A 24,656-nucleotide genomic window follows, 5' to 3' on the forward strand; every position below is an offset into this window, starting at 1 on the left:
TAAAATATTGGTTTTTGTGCCGCACCCATCACTGTTTCTGGAGAGGTAATGGAGGGCATCAGGAGTGAGTTTGTGGCCTCTGGTTAGAATGTTTCTCGGTGCGCAGGAAAAGCTTGCGCTGGTTGTGAGTGTGCAGCTGTACTGCTGTTGGATAATATATCTACTGTACGTGCTAATTTTGAAGTACATCTTTTAGGATAGTATTGCAGCTTTATGCAGCGCCATCTAGAGTTTGAAAGAGCAATGCACGTGCATTCCTTCTAGTTACAAGCAACGCTCTACATCAGAGGTGGCCAACTCCAGTCCTCAAGGGCCACCAACAGGTCAGGTTTTAGGGATATCCCTGCAATGCAGGACATAAAAAGCCGTTCTCTGCCAGTCTTTTTAATAAACCGAAGATCAGAGAACAATTATCTTCCGGTTCCTATGTTTGTTTTAACAAGGTTGGTCCAGTATTGAAAGATCAGTAAGAGCTTGGCTTTTAAGCGAGAAATTGTATCATGGGGCAGTGATTTAAGTGTATCCCCTTTAATCTTCTCAGTCCAGCACAGAGAGAACAGATATCTCTACCCTGGTGATCCCGTCCATTGCAGCAGCTGACGGTGGGATTTACCTCTGTGTGGGCACCAGCTCTGCTGGTTCTTCACAAGCCAGGATTGAAGTGGTCGTCATCAAAGGTGGGTTCTTCGCCTGCGCTCTACAAGCTACAGCAAATACAATACTGGTCCGTAGTTTGTTACAGGCATACTGTACTTGATGAGCAAGAGGTCTCTTCTGTTACTAATTCTGATGGAATACTGTAAAGACAAATATACACAAGTACTTAGAAGAGAGACACTTTATCCTGGGTTACTCAAACTCCTTTATCATGCTGTGATATTTTGGGCAGACCTGATGAGTCAAAGTTACTTTCTGTCCTTGTGAGTTTGATATACATATGTAATGGTCCTGACACTGTTCTGATCTCCATGTACAGTAAGAAAATACGGCAAGCCGTATTAAGTTTTATGTTTTTGCTGGTATCCCTCAGCTCCTGGCAGTCTCCCTGCTTTGAGGATTGAGCCATCCTCGAATAACATCATCGAGGGACAAACCGTGGAATTGAATTGTGTGGTCACAAGTCACCCACATGCTGTGGTTACATGGCACAGGCCGGGGCGCCCCCTTCCACCAAATCACCAGGTAGATTCACAGGCCGGTGTTGCGTAATATATGTTATCTAGCTGTCTCAATATCAAACTGGACATTTACGTTAAGGAGAGTTAACTGAGAAACCTCTCTGCTAATAGTTTTGTCAGATGCATGGGTATGATGATGTAACGAGGGTTGAGGTTTGGTTTTGCAGCTTGTTTTGCAGTATTGTTGAACATTACACACTTGGCTTTGGGTTGCTCCTCACAGCTTCATCTCCTTTCCCATGACTCAAATTCCCCTGTTCATATCATCATTAAGGTCTCTGGCTCCCGCCTGCGGATTGTACAGGCTTCCGCAGCAGACTCCGGCGAGTACATCTGCCGGGTTACCAATGGCGCGGGCTCCCAGCAAGCTTCAATCATTGTCACCATCACCCGTGTCTCTGGTCCTTCTTACCGTAAGTCCTTATGTAGGGCTTTTATTATGACACTCTCATTATTTAAACTCCGCCTTTTTGGCTCCTCTTTTCTCTGCTACTCATGAGTTAATCCAAGGTAAATCATTTATTTAATAGCTGTCCCGCACATATTTTATTGATGCAATGAGAATTTGTATTATTGGTGACGGTATACGCCGGTAAAGTGTACGGGCACCTTCTTGCCTTCTCTTACTGCTCCTCATCTCTGGCATCTCCTTTCCCTGGGTATCGGCACCTATTTGCTTACATAAAAAAAAGCACTATATACTGTATATGTGTGATTGTTTGTTACCTTGCACACGGTTGAAGGACATTCTCTGTTGATGTTCTGTTGTAATCCTCCCACTTTGGTTTCTCCCAGCCTCAGGAAGCACCCTGAGGATTGAGCCGTCTTCAAACACAGTGGTTGAGGGACAGACGTTGGAGTTGAACTGTGTGGTTGCCGGCCACCCCAACGCTGTGGTCACTTGGCACAGGCCAGGCCGTCCCCTCTCGCCAAATCATCAGGTAGCTGAACATGTGGGAAATAATATTCGATTCATCAAAATTCATATAGTGATCCTTAACTACAAAGAAGAGATCTAACCAGGACAAGCAACACTTAGTATTGAGTCGTATCTGCTTCTTTAAAGATCTCCAGTGCACGTCACAGCGCTGTCCTCTTCTCATGACTCACAACCATCTTTTCCCTCGCTGCAGGTGTCTGGCTCCCACCTGCGAATTCTCCAGGCCTCCATCGCAGACTCCGGCGAGTACATCTGCCGGGTTACTAATGGGGCTGGCTCCCAGCAAGCTTCAATCATTGTCACCATCACCCGTGTCTCTGGTCCTTACCGTAAGTCCCTATGTAGTGCTTTTACTCTAATACTCTTTTTGAATTATTTCCTCCTTTCTCTGCTACTCAAGCATTAATCCAAGGTAAATTATTAATTTAATAGCTGCCCATCACATATTTTATTCATGCAATGAGAATTTGTATACTTATTTACCTACATGATATATATACACAGTATATGTGCATGCGTACGTGTGTGAGTGTTTGTTACCTTGCACATGGTTGAAGGACATTCTCTGCAGGTCTGTTCTTGTAATGCTCTCTCATTGGTTTCTCCCAGTCCCAGGAAGCACATCCACTCTGAGGATTGAGCCGTCTTCAAACACAGTGGTTGAGGGACAGACGTTGGAGTTGAACTGTGTGGTTGCCAGCCACCCCAACGCTGTGGTCACTTGGCACAGGCCAGGACGTCCCCTCTCGCCAAATCATCAGGTAGCTGAACATGTGGGAAATAATATTAGTGCTATCAAAATATGTTTAGTGATCCATAACTACAAAGAAGAGATCTAACCAGGACAAGCAACACTTAGTATTGCGTTGTATCTGCTTCTTTAAAGATCTCCAGTGCACGTCACAGCGCTGTCCTCTTCTCATGACTCATAATCACCATTCCTCTCGCTGCAGGTGTCTGGCTCCTACCTGCGAATTCTCCAGGCCTCCATGGCAGACTCCGGCGAGTACATCTGTCGGGTGACTAATGGGGCTGGCACCCATCAGGCATCAATCATTGTCACCATCACCCGTGTCTCGGGCCCCAGTTCCCGTAAGTCATGAAACACGAACGTTTTCATGGTAGATGCTCAGTAGAATCGTTACATTTGGTTGGAAAGATTGGAGCGGAAAACAATACGTTCATTAATAAATTTGACAACCAGCAATTTAAAAATAATCATTTTTTACTGTGATCAACAGATCAGTTCTTCAGCGTCAAACAATAAAGTGTGTGTAATGTAAACGCTTCATCCTAGGGTTTGGCGACTGCCTTTATTCTTTTAGTATAAACTCCGCTGCTGCTGCTCTGTGTTTTTTTAAACATTATTTATATTTTAAACGTAATCTTTATTGGAGTTTTTTTAAGCGAAGGGAAATAAACATTTGGGGAAAGTACAACTAATAATAAGGGATCAGGAGGGGGGATTTGGGAAGGGGAGAGGGAAGTTGGGGAGGAGGGATGGTAGGGATACAGTCCAGTAAATACATACATTCAAGCATGAAGAATTGATACAATTATTCAGATACCAATGAATGCATCACAATATTATGCAATACAGATTCATTTTTAGTTCAGATTGATTATTACTGGGAGATTAATAACCATCTGATGGGTTATTCGTCTCTGTCCGAACATTCTGGTCCTTTGGTTAGTTAACACGAGGCTTTTATAACATCATTGAGAGAGGTTTTAGGCCTGGGACACTAGAGTGTTGGATTCAAGGCTGGCAGACCTTTTGGAACCTAGACCAGGAATCGGTCAGGAAGCTAGTCATCTTTTCCATTTGGCCGATGAGCCAAATTTTGTTTTACATTTTGGAAATAGAAGGGATATTATGTTGCTTCCATAGGGCTACAAATTCGCATCTTGTTGCGGTTGTAATATGGGAGATGATCTTATTTTCAGCTCTAGATAACTCCTGTAGTGGTCTGTTTAGGCCTCGTCCAGGGTGAGTAGAGGCACGCTGGCGCTCCAGCGCTGCGCCCTGCTCAGCCGTGCTTTTCCTGGCCGGCTAGGTGCATGCACGTCTGGGCGTGGCCTCTACATCACGGAGCTGGTTCGCCTTCATGGGGTGAACCGCACACGTGACGCGCTTGTGAGCGGCAAATTCAAATTTGCTCGCTCGTCAAGCGGCTGAGCGCCGAGCAGGCGCACCCGCCGCTCACGCAGGACACGTGCATTGTCGTAACGTGTCCAGTGTGAGCGTGCGCGCCCCGCTCAGCCCCACCCTGGTCGAGCCCTTAGAAAGAGGAGTCAGGGGTCGAGGGGCAAGTCTACATTTAAAATTCTCTGTATCAAATTTTTAAACATATATTTTTTAATAGTAATACCACAGGTACTGATTTGTATTATGTCTCCTGATTTAATACATTTAATTTGTGATGCCTTCATTAGCCTCTCTGAAGCTGGTTTCAGATCAAGATTACATGACCAATCTAATCTGCCCTTTCTATCTACAAAGCATAAGAGCAACGTCATTACAGTAAGTAGAAGTAAAACAGATTCCAGGTGCTGTTTTTTGACAGTCAGATAATGAACATAATAGACCAGACATCTTGCATTGCTATATTGCTTTGTACCTGCATATCACATACTGTACATATCATCTGTATATGTGTATACAGTTGGAGGCATTACTTTTCTAATGTGCCAATCCACTGAAACTGTCTTCTGATATCTCCAGCTTCAGGAAGCACTCCAGCTTTGAGGATTGAGCCATCTTCAAATTCTGTAGCCGTGGGACAAACGCTGGAGTTAAACTGTTTGGTTGCAGGACAGCCAAACGCTGTAGTTACGTGGCACAGACCTGGTCGTCCCCTCACATCCAATCACCAGGTAGACTTATGACTTCTACAGCTCTAAAGCTTTATTTTTGTTCAGCCATATAGACTTGGGAGCTGCATAGACAAACCTCAGGCCGTGATTATACAGGAAAATGAGCGCTACGCTGCACGCGGGGCCATGCACCTGAAAAACAACTTGAAAAAAACAATGGCAGCGCACATACCTGTTGCGGCGTGTGCGCCGCGTGGAGCTGCAGGGCGGCTGTCGCCTGGCGCGATCTGCAGGTTTGTTCTTGGCTGGCGACGGCCTCGTCATGTGAGCAGTTCTAGCCAATGAGGGCAAACCGCTCTCCTTGCCTGCTCTCCACCGACGCCCCAGTATAACCATTATGCCGCTCAGCGACAGCGCTTGGTGACGTCACAGAATAGCGCATTTAGTATAATTGAGCTCTCAGGCTGCTAACTCTGCTACACTGCTAATAAATAAAGACATCCAAGGTTCATTTGCCTTAATATAAAATAAGTCATACTTGTATTTCTAGGTCTTGGGCTCTCACCTGAGGATTGTTCAGGCTTCCATGGCAGACTCTGGTGAATACATTTGTCGTGTCACTAGTGGAGCAGTCACTCGGCAGGCCTCCATCACAGTCACCATCATCCAACATGTGGACACGAGTCACTGTAAGTTCAGTTTTGTGTTGTGAAAGGGCATCTAAAGAGCAACATTTCCCCACCATGATGGACCAACTCCATTGCAGGGTGTTTACTGTTTTCGGCTGAAGGAGTAGCTCAGTGGTAATGTCAATGTCTTTGAAGCGGCTCCAATCCCGTGTAAACTCTTTCTTCTGACCTTGGTCAAGTCATCAAATCTCCTACAAAATTATATTGTAAATTCTGTGGGGCAGGAACTAATTGTACCTGCAAAACTCTGTACAGTGCTGCATACACTGTCAATTCTATATAAGAAAAAATATATAATGTTATTATGTTGGTGATTGTTCTCACTAAGGCCCTGGTAAGGTCCTATTAAGTTATCTGACTGTATGGTAACGCAACCGCTGAATACATATTACCTAAATGCAACTTTGTAGCAGCTTTAGAACATGTCTGGTTGAGTTGAAAATATGATCTGTATGCCACCGCAGTCCTCCCTAATGCCTTTTATTCCCGGTTGTTCAGCCTCTGGAATCATTCCAACTATCAAAATTGAATCCTCACCTGACTCTGTAGCTGAAGGACAAACAGTGGTGTTGAACTGTGTGGTTGATGACCATACACAACAAGATGTCATTTGGTACAGGCCAGATCGACAACTATCACCCAATCACCAGGTATGTCCATAGATCCATTAGTTTCTCTTGGAGCAGAGTTGAACGACTATTGAAGCAAAAATTGACATTGGGATTCTTGCGCTGGGGGCCATAACAGACCAAGTAATTCAGTCTAGTTTTCTTTATCTTCTTAGACCGGTTGGTCTACCATTGTCACCTTTTTAAAGATATGTCTTGAAGATGTCATGATAGGAATTCGGTATGGGATAGAGCACGGACACGTATCTCGTGCACTTCTAGACCTTGTAAAGGCCTTTGACACTGTGAACCAAGTTGTCCTATTGCACAATCATGATATCTCCGGGATCTAGCCACAGGCTGTGTGTTGGTTCTGCCCATAATTATCAGAACTGTCTCGGTTGTTGTCATATGGGTATAACGTGTATAGTCCCTTGAGCTTCTGATGTAGGTCGGCTGGTTTCTTTTTCTTTTTGTAAATGACTTCCCTTTGCTATGTTAAACGGCATGTACACAGATGTATGCTAATGATATATTATACATTCTTACCTCGAAACCTCCAAGACCAACAATAAATATTACGTTGTAAAGCTGAATAACCCAAAAACAAACCCCTTTAAAACATTAGCAAAATACTTTCTATGGTGAGAGAGAAAGACATTTATATTTGGTAGAGTACCCATTGACTTACAGTATACAGTACACCTCCCAGAACACTCGGCTATACAACATGAAGAGAGATGCATGAGATCACCCCGGAGATACCTGGGAAAAAGGCTAATTTAAATATGCCAGAGAGAGATATTTTTGTAAAGTTCCAAGTGACTTATATTTCTCCCCAAACACACCTTTAAACAACTTTAAACTGAACACACCTGAAATATATGCTAATATGGATATGTTAAAGTGTATTTAAATTATATACATTTGCATATTTCCCAGGTGTGTTCAGTTTTGTGCACAGGTGTTTCTCTACGTGTTGTTTACTTGGGGGTGGTATATAAGTCACTTGGGACGTTACGAAAATAAACCATCCTCCCCCTCTCTAAACCCCCCTTTTGCAAGGTCTGGATGAGAGTAACGCCACATTTAGCTAGGAGAGGCTTAATGCAAGACATTATTTGAAGCTAAGGCCAGGTAGTACTAACTTAACCTGGCGTTAAGGCTACTCTAATGAGATAAGCCAGGGCCATTGTTTTTGCATATAATTAACTCTGTGTATTTGTGTTAACTTTGGGTAAGTCAATGGCCGATTATGATAACGGCCAAAATGGTAAACACACTGTTAAATCTCAATTCGGATTCCAAACTAGATTTTCCTCCGTTGAATGCTTAAAATAATTCTGTATTGCTCAAGCCAATTAACAATTGTGTTATTTATTAGTAAGTTGGTTATAAATAGGGTATTTTACAAATCCGGGGTGAATTTTTCAGAATGTGCACTGATTAACAGATTTTAATGCAAATCACCCACTAAGTGAACCGAATGCATGGTGATGCTCCTCAGATTCACCTCATTCTATGTCCTTATTATAGGATAGTGACCCCCTGATGTTTTAGTGTTGGCAGGTGTGGGTCAAGTGCCTGCTGCATACAGACTCCTATGAAGTTCCACTCTCTTGTCTCAAAAATGTTCTGATTTTCATCAGCCTCTATTGCTTAACTTGGCAGGTTTCTGGGTCCCGCCTCCGCATTGTCCAGGCATCTCCAGCAGACTCTGGCGAGTACATCTGCCGAATCAGCAGTGGCTCAGGTGTCCAGATGGCCTCAATCACCGTGACCATCGGCGGCTCCTCGCTCAGTAAGCATCACAAGGAATTCTAGCACCTTCTCACCCCCCGCTAGCTGTCCCACACTGTAATATTTATGTTGGGAGGGCTGTTGATAGCAGGTGAAGAAGACACAACACAGGAGCATGATAATAATTGCATCTCGGGAATATTAGGTTGAATCCAGTGCTGGGGGAAAATGGCAGACAAACAAAGCACTACTTCCAGCAGAGAGATGAAAAATAAATCAAGTAGAGTGTGTACCCATAAAAATTATAACTATTTATTGGGTCCTATAAAAAGCAACATAATGGGGCAAACAGACCCCCATGTACGTGTGTCGAGCAAAGCTCTTTATCAAGGTGCTATTATTCTGGTGTTGGTTTGTTTAAACTGATACATTAAGGGTACTCAATCAAAGGACTTTTTCCAAACTTGATAAACCAATAAGTATTTGTGCCTGCAGCTTTAGAGCACCACACAGCGCTTTTGAATACTGAATCCAGTGCTGTATGCGTGTAAACTGTGGCATGGGCTGACACCTCTCCTCCTGCATCTCACTTTTTCAGACACAGGACTCGCTACTCCTGTCCGGATTGAGCCATCCTCCGAGACTATGGTAGAGGGTCAGACTGTGGAGTTGAATTGCTTGGTTGCTACACAGCCGGGGGCTGTGGTGACCTGGCATAGGCCTGGGCGCGCCCTCTCACCAAACCATCAGGTACCATGACATACTGGGGATATCCGGACTCTCTTAAATTGTCGCAGGACATACAAAGTATAATGGACTAAAATATGCAGTCAGAATAGTTAAGAACATTAAGATATGTTTCTAATTACTACTGACAGCTGTACATAGCAGAATGTATTAATTACAACAAATGGCGTCCCTAAATAACTGATAATGTCATATTTGGTTCCACATGAGATGACTCTAGCACTCAAACTGCAGATTTCAATTTCAAAGTGACATTACCACCCCCCAAAAATCTTTAAGGTAGAATCATATACCGAGCACATGTCGGCATAAAACACTACAGAACCACACATCATATTGAAAGGGACGTGATGTGCAAGTCTCCACTATTCTGATCATAGTCCAGGGTGTAAAAAGTTGTACTAGAACATTTCTTTTCCCTTTTTTCATAATGTATTGCTGGTCTCTGTCGGTGAATAGGTAACTGTGTATCTCCAACAATTACCAATATTTCACCAGCTGTAACTGATTCTCCTTTTGTTAAGGGTGATCACTAGTTCTATTCTCTTGTCGGTCACTTGACATTTCTGATCTCCACTAGCAATGTGGCTTCTGAATAAGAAATAACTTGTGTTATATCTATCCAGGTCTCAGGATCCCGGCTACAGATCCTCCAAGCTTCTCCTGCCGACTCTGGCGAGTACATCTGCCGTGTGAGCAGCAGCTCTGGTTTCCAACAAGCCTCCATCACAGTCACCATACTCGGTTCCTCACAAGGTGAGTCTTTTCTACTTTAAGCCGAAAGTTATACCTGCTGCGTGGAGGATAGAGGAGGTGGAGCATTTACACTGAGCCACGTGTGTACTGGACCTTAGTTTTGTTCAGTTCATGGTGATATTTCATCATACAGAAACAATTGTAGGAAACCAAAGATAACTAAGGAGAGACGATGACTAAAGCTGGAAACAAGGGAAAAAACATCTCTGGGTCACTGGGTGTCATCACCAAATAGCAGAAGGACCACTTATGGAAACTGTTTCTGTTGCCATATTTGACTGTAGCATGAACATATTGGTCCCAATGGTCAGTACCACCATTTTCCCATTGCTTTATGTCTGTAAACATCAAGATGTAAAAGGAAGAAACTGATGATTCATTATGAAATAATCTAACAGAGAGTGGCAAGAACAAGCTGAGCATTGTGGAGAATCACTACAACACTTCCAGCTCACACACTATACCCATGATTTTCCCAGCGAGCGGTAATAACATTTGGAGCGCTAACACAGAGAGCTTGTGTGCATGAAGCAAGGCAAAGTGCGCGCTATGTGCATAGAATGGCTCTTACTCAGGCTTCTTGCATCTGTGTTCTACATTTATACATCACATTTCTTACATACAGGTTTATGCCCCTGTCTCACAAGGGGAGACACTGACAGCCCAAAGGGCACATTTTTTTGATATGCAGCATTATAATATTGCTGCAAGTACTGTAACTCCTTGTATATCTCTTAATGTTTCACGTAGCCGCTCCCCAAGTAACTCACAGCTGCAGACAGGACAGAATAGCTACAAAATACTTTGACACATTGGCACTAAGAAATGTATGTTCACAGTTATACTTTGTGTCAACAATGAAGAAACCCTAGTTTTGCTATTCACAGCTTGATACTGTACATAGCCCCAAGGATTCTTCTGCTGGCCTGTCAGGATCTGCCTGGTCAGCCGAGCGCACCTGACCAGCTGATGGTCCCAATACAACTGGTCTACATTTAGTTAGTTTGCCAATTACTTGCTTTGCTTTGAACATGGTTAATTGTATAGAGGTAGATGTTGTCTTGTGCTTCAGCCTATGTATGCATTACCAATAGTTGATCAGAATCCAACCTTTATCATTGAATCCTCTATCACCCACTCAGTGCCTGTAAGTCCTCCTTCGCCTGTCCGCATTCAGACGTCGGCTGATAGTGTGGTTGAGGGCCAGCCTTTGGAACTGAACTGTGTCGTTGTTGGGCGCCCACAAGCCGCTGTCACCTGGCACCGCCCTGATGCCGCTTTCTCCTCCAATCACCAGGTGGGCACTTGGGGTCTTGTATTTGACAAATTCATGGATTCCAAAAATGTGTATAACCTGAAGCCGAAAACACGGAAACTGAAAATACTTATCCACTGCCTTACACCCTCTCTCCTTGCATTTTGATGGGCCTTTTTGGTGTTACCAAATCCTATACAAAATAAAGTTGGAAATGGCATTATACAGTATTATGTACAGCTACCATCATACATAAAAGTATGATGTATATGGATAAATTACCTATATATGTATTTATGGGAATTTGGTGGCTATTCAGTGGTGAGCCATTCATTGCATATACAATTTATTTGCACAAAGCCATGGTCTTCCAACAGCTATCAATATAGTAGCTGTGATAACTGTTCTCACCGGAAGGAATTGATTACCACTTCTATAGCACGTGTACTTAGCTGCAGTGGTATTGCAACAAGTGACAATATATAATGTACTTTCAATGGCACAGACCTGTCAGGTTGGATCGTCTTCTACAAAGAACTCAGTGGTTTGGCTTGTGAGTTCTTTAGGGACTGAGAGGGTTGTGAGTTACACCCATTTTATGTTTGAAAGAAGTCTCTTCTGCCAAACACTGCTTGATGCAGAACCCTTTTGATTCTTGGTTAGAACCGAATTGTCATGACCAGTATACGAGTTTTTTTTCCAGCATTTGTTTCGACATGAACGTCCAAGACCACAGATGTCTTCTTCTGATGTGATTTTTTTTGTCGAAATAAGATGATTCATTTTTCAAGAACAAGAAAAATATAAATATTTATTTCAGATTTTAAACCATTTAATTTGGGTGCGATCCACCACATTTGTATCGCTTGTAATTTGGGTTAAACATTCTGGATAAGATTTCTGCATACTTGCAACTACAGATCAGCAATTTCTTTTTGCGGATTTGGATCTGCCTCGGATCGGCAGGTGCTATTGGTCCACAACTCAGTATCACAAAGGCAAATCCACAGTTTCTGATATTTTTGTTTTAGAGAGCAATACGAAATCCGTGGCCAGATTGTTAAAAATCCGGATACAGATTAATCCGTGTGGGGCTGGATATCTCTCTCCGTGGATTAAACGTTGTGTTGGTTTTTAACAATCTGGCCACGGATTGTGGAATCCGTGGATCGGATCCATAGAAATCCCTCTGGATTGTTTCCATTGGCGCAATTGGACTAATCCGCACGGATTTTTTAGTTCCCATTCCGTAGATGGATTTATTTCGACCCACGAATCAGGGAAATTCCAGGAAACGGATTTGGACTGGTTTGCTCACCTCTTCTTGTAACTCTATACCCGGGATTCACAAAGCGCAGATGCCAATGACGTAAATTGCAGTTAACATCGGATCAGGGTAACGATAAGCAGGCAGTAGCACTTAGTTAATTTCCCCTATATCCTATATTATACTTACAGTAGGTCTGTGTTCACTGAAATGTCATACAGTAGCTATAGTCACTATAGTCATAGCTACTGTATAGTCACTGATGAACTGACATGGTCTTGACTTGTTCTGTTACACGTATTGTCACTAACATGCATTAATGCAGCAAATAAGCATCATTTCGCAGGGATTGAGGCTGGTGGGTTGTTTTTCCCCAGATCTCTGGCTCCCGTCTGCGTATTGTCCAGGCTTCTACTGCAGATTCGGGCGAGTATGTCTGCCGGTATAGCAGTGGCTCAGGGGTGCAGAAAGCCTCCATCACAGTCACCATACTCGGTTCCTCACAAGGTGAGTCTTTTTTACTTTAAGCCAAAAGTTATACCTGCTGCGTGGAGGATAGAGGAGGTGGAGCATTTACACTGAGCCACATGTGTACTGGACCTTAGTTTTGTTCAGTTCATGGTGATATTTCATCATACAGAAACAATTGTAGGAAACCAACGATAACTAAGGAGAGACGATGACTTAAGCTGGTAAAAAGGGAAAAACCATCTCTGGGTCACTGGGTGTCATCACCAAATAGCAGAAGGACCATGTATGGAAACTGTTTCTGTTGGACCTTCATCCTGAGTTTCTATTCCTGAACAAATGAATGTAACCTGTACCACTGTGTATTGTATAACATAATTACCACATTACATGTCACAATATGCTTTAGGGTTTGTAAGCTTTTATTTGCCACATTTGACTGTAGCATGAACATATTGGTTCCAACGGACTGAGTTGTGTCAGTACCACCATTTTCCCATTGCTTTATGTCTGTAAACATCAAGATGTAAAGGGAAGAAACTGATGATTCATTATGAAATAATCTAACAGAGTGGCAAGAACAAGCTGAGCATTGTGGGGAATCTCTACAACACTTCCAGCTCACACACTATTCCCATGATTTTTCCAACGAGCGGTAATAACATTTGGAGCTCTAAGGCTGAGTCCCTGCTAGCGCTGAGCGGGCAGCGCTTGCCGCGGTTACTTACATATATAGATATATGTAAGTCCCCGCTCAAACGGTGCACACGCGCTCATGCGTGGGCACACGCTCACCCGCTCTCGGTGCTTATGTAAACAAAAAAATCTGACTTTCTAGGGGGCTCAACTACCCGCAATGCAACACGCGCGTTAAAATGCCAGGACACCCGACGAGACAATGACAGCCCAAAGGGCACATGTTTTTTGATATGCAGCATTATACTATTGCTGCAAGTACTTTAACTCCTTGTATATCTCTTATTGTTTCACGTAGCTGCTCCCCAAGTAACTCACAGCTGCAGACAGGACAGAATAGCTACAAAATACTTTGACACATTGGCACTAAGAAATGTATGTTCAAAGTTATACTTTGTGTCAACAATGAAGAAACCCTAGTTTTGCTATTCACAGCTTGATACTGTACATAGCCCCAAGGATTCTTCTTCTGGCCTGTCAGTATGTGCCTGGTCAGCCGAGCGCACCTGACCAGCTGATGGTCCCAATACAACTTGTCTACATTTAGTTAGTTTGCCAATTACTTGCTTTGCTTTGAACATGGTTAATTGTATAGAGGTAGATGTTGTCTTGTGCTTCAGCCTATGTATGCATTACCAATAGTTGATCAGAATCCAACCTTTATCATTGAATCCTCTGTCACCCGCTCAGTGCCTGTAAGTCCTCCTTCGCCTGTCCGCATTCAGACGTCGGCTGATAATGTGGTTGAGGGCCAGCCTTTGGAACTGAACTGTGTAGTTGTTGGGCGCCCACAAGCCGCTGTCACCTGGCACCGCCCTGATGCCGCTTTCTCCTCCAATCACCAGGTGTGCACTTGGGGTCTTGCATTTGACAAATCCATGGATTCCAAAAATGTGTATAACCCGAAGCCGAAAACACGGAAAATAAATATTGTATTCTGATATTTTATTTTAGAGAGCGATCGGAAATCCGTGGCCAAATTGGGATACATATTAATCCACGGGGACAGAGTATCTCTTCCACGGATTAAACCTTGTGTGGATTTTAACAATCTGGCCACGGATTATGGAATCCGCGTATCGTATCCTTAGAAATTCCTCTGGATTGTTTCCATTGGCGCATTTCGACTAATCCGCACTGATTTTTTTAGTTCCCATTCCGTAGATGGATTTGGGGGGGTGGGGGGGAGGGGGTTGGATTTCGACCCAAGAATCAGGGAAATTCCAGGAAACGGATTTGTACTGGTTTGCCCACCTCTACTTGTAACTCTATTCCCGGGATTCACAAAGCGCAGATGCCAATGACATAAATTGCAGTTAACATCGAATCAGGGTAACGATAAGCAGGCAACAGCACTAAGTGTCATAGCTATAGTCACTATAGTCATAGCTACTGTATAGTCACTGATGAACTGACATGGACTTGACTTGTTCTGTTACACGTATTGTCACTAACATGCATTAATGCAGCAAATAAGCATCATTTCGCAGGGATTGAGGCTGGTGGGTTGTTTTTCCTCAGATCTCTGGCTCCCGTCTGCGTATTGTCCAGGCTTCTACTGCGGACTCGGGCGAGTATGTCTGCCGGTATAGCAGTGGCTCAGGGGTGCAGAAAGCCTCTGTTACTATTTCTATAACTTCCGCAGCTGCCTCATCCTACCGTAAGTCCACATATTGTGATTCTTTGATTTTGGGGATAGTGAATAAAAAAATCTCACTTGTAAGATCATTCACATGTCTCAGACAGGTCTGCAACCCTGCCTTTCCTCATTATCTCCCACCATACAGTGGTGCATTTGCATTTCTGGGGATAGAGACCTGCATAAAGTGTAAGGTGCAATGTGCTAGCAATTCCTGCACGGCATTATTTGTAGGATTATGTGGTTGAATGAAGACTCTATAAAAATGCATTCAGACACAGGAGTTTGGTTACAGGGATATAGATTCAAGAACATAGGCAAATAACTAAACTGATTACTGTTACCGGGCACCTATAAAAATAACAGAGGGCTGTGTGCTTAAGTAGAGAATATCTCACTGGGGATACCAGGGAATTGTCTGTGTGTGTGTACAGTGTGTGTGTACAGTGTGTGTATGTATGTGTTTATATATATATATATATATATATATTTATTTAATTATTTTTTTTGGGGGGGGGCATACAGTATTATCCTGTAGCCCTCTTTCGGTTTGTGTGTTAGCCATACAAGAGAAGGATTTCACTGTAAAGTATACATTGGGGTGGTGCACCACAGACTCTGCTCTGTATCAATGGGAAATGCTTCCCTTTTATCCCAATATGTAGGTCTTCAGAGCCCAGTTATCTCAATTGAACCACACAGCGCCACTGTGCGCCAGGGGGAGAACGTCACCTTCAGATGCCGCATCCATGACGGAGCTCGGCCCATCCGCCTTGTCTGGCAGATGGCACATAACCAGCCTTTAGAAGGTAAAAAATGGGAGAGGGACACGTTTTATTTATATTCCAAATATTAAATGTGCGAGAGAATTTGTTACATGGTTTAAACTGTTATTATTATTGACACTTTAATTCCCTTTCCTAAGTGGCACTGTCGCTGTATGCCCTTTATTTTCCATGTGGACATAAGGCTAGAACAATAAGGAATAATGAGACCGATTGGGTTAATACATTTAAGGACTTTGTGGGCAGATAACATGAATTATGGGTCATGATTGCATTGTACTAATTCTTGTAAAACTCAGGATTACAGAGATTAATATTCCATCTCTCCGCATCCTCTGTTTCCGTCTTTAAGAAAATGTAAACATCAGTCCCAATGGCTCCATCATTACCATCGTTCGTGCTCACCATAAGAACCAAGGCTCCTACCGGTGTGTAGGTTCCAACATCTATGGCGTAGCCCACAGTGCCGTGAATGTGGTGGTGCGAGGTATGTGACTCCACTTTATGGCAAACTCTGATGAAGAGGTCTCCTAACCGTAGAACTTAATCTCCAGCAGGAGATGATAAAATATACGGCCAGGGACCTCTTAGTGGTATAGTCCTTAAGTGATAAAACTAGGAGCCTACCAGATTTCTTTCCATGTTAATTAATGTTTTGTCTATTCTATAGTTATTTTTTTCAGTTTTTATAACGTAGAAGGGAGTTTGTTCTTTGGTTTAAGCCACATACATAACTTCGCATTTTTTTAGTTGCTTCTCAAGTTCTATTCTTTTAGTCTCCCATGTTTTTCCCAGGAGCACCTATTTGCGATATGAAAACCCCTCTAGCTTATATCTTAAATACCTCCCATATATTTTACGGGGAAGTGGGTCCATAATTATTAGAGTTGACCCCCAATGAACATATTAACAATAATTCAACTTGCTGCATTACTAATGAACTTTCCACGTACAGATTAACCCCGTTATAGCGCGGTCCTCGGGGGCCACCTACGACCATAAACGGGGTCGCGAAAAAAACATGGCCGCTGAATTTGTTTTTTTTGTGGTGGTGGTACCGCGTCCGCCAGTGGGGGAAAGCTGAGAACTCTCCCAACATTCCCAGACCCAGTGGGGCAGCGGCAACAGCACGCAGCACTTATCCGGCATCTGGCAGCTCTTCTCCCTGTCTCTGCTTCCTGCTTCCGTCTTGCGAGAGCAAGCTCCCTTAAAGAGACAGTGTGTCTCTGTGTGTGTGTGTATTTGACTGTGTGTCAGTGTATCAGTGTGTGTGTGCAGTGTGCTGTGAGTGTATGCTGTGAGTGTGTGCAGTGTGCTGTGAGTGTGCAAAAAAAATAATAATAATTTTTTTTAATTTGGGGTCCACCCTCAAACCACGTTATAGTGGATCGCGCTATAACAGAGTTGAGCTTTATAAGGGAGGTTCCATAATCTGGTTTCTTCTGTCAGAGGTGAGGTCTCTAAAGCTCTTGTGTGACTTCTTAGGGCGCCCCACTGTTTCTGTGCTCCCCCATGGACCTATCCGGGTGAAGGTGGGAGAACCCATTAGCCTGGAGTGTATGGGCATAGGAGATCCTCGCCCCGTAGTCAGCTGGCGCCGTACCGGTGTCAGGCAGGATATCAAGCAGCAGAATCTGGTGCCGCTAGACAGCAATGCTGTTTTACAGGTTAGTCATGAGGAAAAAGTGTTATTTTGTTTTTGCATAGTTTGAAATCACAATTTGTACTTTAATCGACTTTAAGAGTGTAAATACAGAATATTTACAATGCAACGACATGTTATTATGACTGTAATATCAAGGATTAAAGGTGCCTTGTGTAAGGAATGCTTTAGTGCTAATGAGAATTAACCCTATCCTCATTTCTGTGCTGCCAAGGATTAGGACTGATATTAACACAATTCCTACAGTCCATATTGGGTACCCCAAAGAGAAAAACAGAAACTATTTGTTGCTCCTAATGAATTTACAGTATCTTCAATATGGACGGAAGGTGCATTAGTACAGGAACCTGTGTTCCACCAGGGGCTGCTCCCTGAGAACAATTTTGTAAAATTTGATATTTTCGTTATTTTAAGTTATTGTGGGGTAAAGAAGTGACAAAAACCCTCCACTGTATAGCATACAGAACATGAAAAAATCACTTGTGAGCACATTCACATGTCTCAGACAGGTCTGTAACCCTGCTTTTCACCATTATCTCCCAGCATACAGTGCTTCCACTGCAGCCAGGGATTCTGGGAAATGACATGCAAATGAGCACACTGTCATCTTTTGCTTTAAATCCATTTTGACATGGACCATAGCGGTCTGTGAGTAGTTTTACTGGCTATGCACTTTAACCCAGGCTGTGCATAAAAGCTGTGTAATGCCGCAGGTGTAAGGTATGTCAAAATGGATTTGAAGCAAAAGGTGACACTGTGTGCTCATAATAATAATAGATTGTTAAAGCAGCCGTCCTCTTTACTCACCACAAAAGATAAATGTCCAGTCTTTTTACCATTGAAAAGTAATTTTGCTGCTGTTTTTCAGCAATCGCACCATTTTTTGGGGATGATCCCCCTGAGCCAAACGCCACTATTTTCAGCTACGGGACTACACAGTTCCCGAAATAAAAGGGAAGTTACTGGGTTTTAATCTCCTTACTTGGAAACCAAATGGCTGACAAATCTTGGGCCAATTGGAAGCTGCAATATCATTGGTTAGTTCTTCCTATTGGGTGGCCATTTAAATCCCTTTTAAGAACCAGGAAGTAATATCGGTAACTTCACCATTAAGTCTTTCGGGACAGGGGGTTCCCGGAGCTCAAAATAGTGTGATTCAGCTCTGGGTGACCCTGTGGTTCCTATTCTGTACAAATAAATGGAGACTAGCTTAGATTAGGGTGGATTGCTCCTTTAGGACAATAGGTTGTCATGGTAACAGCTAATGCTAGCGAAATAAAATACAGGTTAAAACTCAGCATAAAATTAAGAATTAAAAATCAGCAAGACATGAACAATCACTTTGTGAGCTTAATTTTATGCTTTGGAGGAATTGCTTCTTAAGGGGTTCTTTAAAGATTGAGAACTACTGCATTACAAGATAGAGGTGATGGCCATTGTGACTTCTGCTATCGTATTGAAGAATATTCCTTTTTAAATTATGTCAAATAGCTTGTTTCGGTTCATCAACTTTTTAATTAATCAACCATGATCAGTCGACGATATTCTAACTTTGTCTCTTCTTAGATTTTGTCAGCAAGACTGGAGGACTCTGGGTCATACACTTGTCTTGGCCAGAACCCAGCAGGTTTTACCGAGGTTGAAGTCGAGGTTCATGTAGAAGGCAATGTGGTGAACCCTGGCACGCCAAAGGTCACTGCAAATCAGCCAGTTCACATTGTGGTGGCTGGGGACAGGGCCACGCTGCGCTGCTCTGCCACCGGTGAGTGGGGGCATCACAAAGACCAGGCCGGGACGGGGATTGCCACACACATGGCGGAAGGAAGGAGGGAGAGGAGAACGTTCTGTTACATGACATTGGCCTGTGCAGAGCTTTGCTTTGCTGTCCTTTGTAGTATTGTAGTAGTTGATTAAACTAATGTGATAATGAGATAAAGTCCAAGAGGATATGGTGTTCAGACCCAGTAGAGACTCTGTGCCACTGCGTGTATGAGCCTCATAGAGTTCAGAACCTCCTTAATAGTCAGTAATGTATATACAAGCTAACTTTTTCTGGAAGAATAACACCTAATGGAGTCTAAGGTAGATCACCACATCACATAGCGCAATAAACATCTCCCATATTATATAGACTGAGGAACATGGTACTTATAACAAGGTTGTTTAGAAGTGGGGAACTCACATATTTTCGGAGGTGCCCACGATCCGTCCTAGTGATCCGCTTTGAGGTACTGAGGTGTGCAAATTCCGCTGTGCTGGAATCCAGGAGAAAAGAGAGACTGAAGGGCGAAGCACTACTGCTACACAAAAATAGAGATCAAGAGGGGACCCTAATAAAAAATGTATTCATTAGATCACATAGGATCAAATAGAGGTTAAAAAACCCGCACCTACATGTTTCAGTGTTTGCGCGAAATGCGTAGGTGCTTTTTTTTTACCTCTACAGTATGTGCTCTAATAAACACATTTTTTATTGGAGTTCCCCCTTGATCTCTATGTTTGGGTATCGGTAGTGCTCTGCATTTCAGTCACTCTTTTCTAATGCGATAATGATGATGTTTATAAGGAAAGCAAATTGCTCTGTAGTGCACAAAACCCAAAAGGGAAGGGCACTTCCATCTGTTGTATGTCTGAGCTAGGGGTGGTAACTTGTAGCCCAAGATCAGGCCCAGGGTTCCATCTTTGTGTTAACAGTTTCTTTGGCATTGAATTGATCAGTTTGCAATATTTCTAACGTTGGGTTACTCTTGTATTAAAAGTTTGGCTTGTGATTAACCCTAGAGTAATGTGCTGCAGGCCACTATGGCAGCAAAGGGTTAAAGTGGAGAGGTACATGTTGACCTTGGATTTGTGTGAGGGCTACTCTTATGATGCTCACATTATGTTACATTGTCCATCACTGGTCGGAGCTTTCCTGCTCAACTCTGCAGTGCACAGTTACAGGTTAAAAAGTGCAGTCTTTTACAGCATGTTTCAGAGCGTTGCAGAATATACTATTCTGAGTGTGGTTTTACAAATCCATAACCAGCTTATTGTTAATGTTCTTCTCAATCAAATGCCTAATTTTTTTATTCATTGAACCCTTTGTTGTTCACTCATCATCCTAGGTAACCCAACTCCAACCATTACCTGGTCCAAACTCCGAGCTCCTTTACCTTGGCAACATCAGGTGATAAATAACACCTTGGTCATCCCTAACGCTGCTCAGCAGGACTCTGGACAATATATCTGCAACGCATCCAACACGGCTGGATACTCGGAGATCTTTGTGACACTGGATGTGGAAAGTATGATGTATAGCTGAGATGTTATTCACCTCTAATTGAAGCCTTTATTTTACAGCAGTGATTAAGTAGGGTTGCGAAAGGAGGACTCTGGTTATCTGCCAAGTATTACCGCTGAAGGTCTTCCTATTAATTGTTCTGTCTTTCTCAGTTCAGCATGAGCTGTGTAGCATCTATGGCCGTACTAGAAGAATATAGTTTCATATTGCTTCCCTGTTTGATCATGCGCCCTTTCCAAATAAGATCAATGGACTTCATGTTAATAAAATGACACCATGAATGTAGTCATCATAGTGGAGCAGACGATGATCAGTATGTTTGAACTTTAGAGAAAAACAGAGTTGAGGTCTAGAATAGTATAATATCATTATATACTAATGTAGTTATGGTGTGACATTGTTCCCCCAGATAATACAACGTATCAGAGGTTACATAAGGTTTGATGTCTGTGTTTTCAAGTAGAGTACATCACAATATAGAGAGAGAACAATGAACCACTACATCTGAAGTATTGCATATCTGTTGTTCTTTTTTTGAGTGATTTTTTTTTCCTTAATATTATTTAACTAATAATTACAATTATTGTCAAATGGTTCATGTGGCCTGCATGGTTAGATCTAAAGATCATTAGTCTCCTTCTTCCACACAGCACCTCCTTATGCCACCACGCTCCCTGATGAGATCTCTGTGAATGTTGGAGAAGTGATCCAACTGCAATGCCTTGCACATGGCACCCCTCCACTCCGATTCCAGTGGGCTAAAGTCAATGGAACGCTCCCAGACAGAGCCACAGTGCGCGAGGGCATCCTGCACATCAATCTGGCAACAGTGGGGGATGCTGGCACATACAGTTGTGTTGTTGGCAACAAAGTGGGCAGCAGTGAGACGTTCGCTCTGGTCAGCGTTTTGGGTAAGTGAGGACTTAAAAACTGTAGTTACGTAGTAGATGAGGTTGAAGAAAGACGCAAGTCCATCGATTTCAACCTATGCTAAATTTAGTCAACTGAGATACTTATCCTATATTTTATATTGATCCAGAGGAAGGCCAAACCAAAACCCCAGTGAAACATTATCCAACTATATGTCTCGTAAGGGGAACAATACATCTCTTTCTGACTCCAGTAACGGCAATCAGATTTTTACCTAGATCAACACCTTTACTTAGTTGGTATATTCCCTGTATACCTTTCCTTTCTAATTAACAAACACTCAATCCCAGCAAGCTCTAACCCCAGAACCCACCACATTATGTGTGTGTGTGTGTCTGTGTGTGTGTGTGTGTGTGTGTGTGTGTGTGTGTGTGTGTGTGTGTGTGTGTGTGTGTGTGTGTGTGTGTGTGTGTGTGTGTGTGTCAAAAGGAGTGCTACTGAGCATGGCCAAATGTATACAACAAAAGACAGAAAAGCCCAATGCGTCATCCAATGTGTTTGGATATAGCATTGGGTTTTTCTGTCTTTTGTTGAATACCTTTCCTTTCTAAAAGGATATCTAACATTTTCTTTAATATAGCTATTGTATCTGCCATCACTGTCTCCATCAGTAGTAAGTTTCACATTTTAACTGCCCTCACTAAAGAACTGGTAAAATCCTTTGCTGCTGGTGAAATCACATTTACTTCAAACTCGAGGGATGAACCTGTGTCATTTGTTCTGTCCCTAAGATGTATAGTTCCCTGGAAAGTACCTTGTATTAAACCTGAATATATTTTTAAATAGACGCTTATTTTCTAATGTAAAAAATCTAACTTAGCTAGCCTTTCTTCATACGGTAAGTCAGGTTAACACATGATCTGCTCAGTAGATTTGCTGAGATATACTAATATTGAAGGTACTGGATTCTTCTTTGGATGGTGCAACTGAGATCATTTTCACGTGGAGGTTCTTCCCTTGGAACGTCTGATTCTTGTTGCCGTAAGGATGGGCTTCCATCAGGTAGTATTGTGCAGAACATGGTACTTGACCTCGTCTGGAATTTGGCTCTGGGTGTTTAAACACTGACACAACTACAAGAGTGCAAGCACATATTTAATTTGAGTGTTGCAACCTTGCTGTGGTGAGCAGGCAATGAAGGTTGTATCAAGAACACTGCAGACATGCAGCTCTTAAAAACAAAATAAGGCTCCAATATGCTTCAGTATCTGCACATTTGTAGCCCAAGATCTGTTTATCATAGCGACTGCAGAGTTCTTTCAGTGACGTCCAGAGTCTGTACCAGGGGTGGCCAACTCCAGTCCTCAGGGGCCACCAACAGGTCAGGTTTTCAGGATATCTCTGCTTCAGCACAGGTGGCTCAATCGGGGGCTCCATCATAATTGAGCCACCTGTACTGAAGCAGTGAGATCCTGAAAACCTAACCTGTTGGTGGCCATTGAGAACTGGAGTTGGCCACCCCTGGTCTATACACTCGTCCCTCCAGAAGTTATGCTTCTAGGTGTCAGGGGCAGCTTCTTCCATCAAGCTGATTCCGGAAGGGAACATTTTCAGAAATAAAATAAAAATAGTACATTGATTCCTCTACACTTCAGGTTCCACTGTTAACTGCATATAATCTTCTCGTTACTCAGCTCCTTTTGCCGTTCGAGTGTCACCCCAGGTAGACACGAAGGCTGAGAGTGGAAGAGCAGAGTTTACCTGCACTGTTACCGGGGACCCTGAGGCCAAGATACAATGGTTTAAAGAAGGAGGACAGCTTCCAACCAATCACAATGTGCGAGGCGGGGTGCTTCGGTAAGAAATGGGCACTATGATGTGACATAGGTACCTGTGCAGAAAGGTCAGATAAGTCTGTTATCGGCAGCTTTTCGTCAAAAAAAAGCCTACTGCTATTCTGTAAGCTCTGATATTTTGGCGATACTATAAATTTTCGGCAATACTGTTTTCCGAAAGAAACAAAATCACCAAACGCGCGGCGATAAGACACTTATCGCCACTTATCGACAGTTTCTCAAACTCGCTGAATTCCAGTAGCGCCGATCAGCTTATCGAGTCTGAGCACCTCTCTAGAATTGAGATTTCTTCTCCGAATCGCCTCGCCAGAAAAAGTTGGCAAGAAGGTGATGAGAAGCTGCCGAGAAGAAACTTAGAGGGGAAAAAAAGCATTTTTCCTGCATTGGATTGATGCCGGGAGTCTCCGGAGCTGATATCCATTAATATCATCACCGGAGACCCCCGGCATGAATCAGATGCATGAAAAACGCATTTACAGGCTAACCGCTAAGGCAATGAAGGGGTTAATACCAGTACCATGCTTATTGTGGGTAGCGGGGTGGGTGAAGATGGTATTTGGTCCTTGGTGGGTGTTTAGGCCTTGTGGGGGACTTGCAGGTGGACTTAACCCCTTCATTACCTGAGCGGTTAATACCGCTCAGGTAATGAAGGGGTTAACCCATCCCGGTAGGCCTAAACACCCATCCTTGGGGCTAATACCCCTTTCACCCACCACCGCTACCCACAATACAAAAAATACACACAACAGCCCTACTAGCCACCTCCTAGGCCACCAAAAACCATTACAATATTTAATAAACAACAATACACAACCCACCACCTGTGCCCCCACATAAAACCATTATTTATTTTTTTACACACAGGATTAATTCAGGCTGGCGGGGTTCACCGGGTGGTCCCCATGGGTGTCCATAGGCACCACAGGGCACTCCGGGGGGTTCCCACGAGTGTCTGGGGGCCCTCGGGTGGTCCCTGCTAGGCTCCAGGTGCCTCCAAGGTGTCTGTGGGCCCCAACGGGGTCCACAGATGGTCCCTGTGGGCGTCTGGGGGTCCTCGGGTCATCCCCATGGGTGTCTGAGGGATCTTGGGTAGTACCCACGGGTGTCTGTGGGCCCTCAGGTGGTCCCTGAGGGTGTCCGGGGGTTCCACAGGGGTCCCTGCAGGTGTCCGCGGGTCCTCCAGTTTGTCCACGTGGGCATCCGGGGGTCCTCGGGTGGTCCCCGCTGGCCTGCGGTACCATTCCTGTATTTTAAAAAACAAAAACATGGCCGACATTTCAATAAATACACATCCCCCCCCCACCAAACACATACAGTACAGTAATGTGCAAAATAACTATTTTCCAGATATGGATAATAGATTATTTGCCCATTATTAAACACAACATTAGCCAGGCAG

At 43.4% G+C, this 24,656-nt stretch overlaps 1 protein-coding gene across 10 annotated transcripts in view; it reads left to right on the forward strand.

The window, feature by feature from the left end:
• HSPG2 (heparan sulfate proteoglycan 2) overlaps positions 1 to 24,656 on the forward strand; it is a 191,114-nt gene that overhangs the window by 141,527 nt on the left and 24,931 nt on the right. For all 10 annotated transcript variants that reach the window (XM_075605833.1, XM_075605836.1, XM_075605834.1 and 7 more), the window contains 24 exons: positions 542 to 677; positions 1,031 to 1,182; positions 1,453 to 1,591; positions 1,974 to 2,119; positions 2,312 to 2,447; positions 2,728 to 2,879; positions 3,072 to 3,210; positions 4,844 to 4,995; positions 5,486 to 5,624; positions 6,123 to 6,274; positions 7,904 to 8,033; positions 8,571 to 8,722; positions 9,346 to 9,475; positions 10,618 to 10,772; positions 12,375 to 12,504; positions 13,852 to 14,006; positions 14,683 to 14,821; positions 15,466 to 15,609; positions 15,938 to 16,072; positions 17,071 to 17,252; positions 18,815 to 19,010; positions 20,356 to 20,535; positions 21,182 to 21,442; positions 23,096 to 23,258. In XM_075605833.1, the coding sequence (XP_075461948.1) occupies positions 542 to 677; positions 1,031 to 1,182; positions 1,453 to 1,591; positions 1,974 to 2,119; positions 2,312 to 2,447; positions 2,728 to 2,879; positions 3,072 to 3,210; positions 4,844 to 4,995; positions 5,486 to 5,624; positions 6,123 to 6,274; positions 7,904 to 8,033; positions 8,571 to 8,722; positions 9,346 to 9,475; positions 10,618 to 10,772; positions 12,375 to 12,504; positions 13,852 to 14,006; positions 14,683 to 14,821; positions 15,466 to 15,609; positions 15,938 to 16,072; positions 17,071 to 17,252; positions 18,815 to 19,010; positions 20,356 to 20,535; positions 21,182 to 21,442; positions 23,096 to 23,258 (3,695 nt within the window). The remainder of the gene's footprint in view (positions 1 to 541; positions 678 to 1,030; positions 1,183 to 1,452; positions 1,592 to 1,973; positions 2,120 to 2,311; positions 2,448 to 2,727; positions 2,880 to 3,071; positions 3,211 to 4,843; positions 4,996 to 5,485; positions 5,625 to 6,122; positions 6,275 to 7,903; positions 8,034 to 8,570; positions 8,723 to 9,345; positions 9,476 to 10,617; positions 10,773 to 12,374; positions 12,505 to 13,851; positions 14,007 to 14,682; positions 14,822 to 15,465; positions 15,610 to 15,937; positions 16,073 to 17,070; positions 17,253 to 18,814; positions 19,011 to 20,355; positions 20,536 to 21,181; positions 21,443 to 23,095; positions 23,259 to 24,656) is intronic.

Source organism: Ascaphus truei, chromosome 6 (assembly GCF_040206685.1).
Source record: "Ascaphus truei isolate aAscTru1 chromosome 6, aAscTru1.hap1, whole genome shotgun sequence".
NCBI classification, from domain to species: Eukaryota; Metazoa; Chordata; class Amphibia; order Anura; family Ascaphidae; genus Ascaphus; species Ascaphus truei.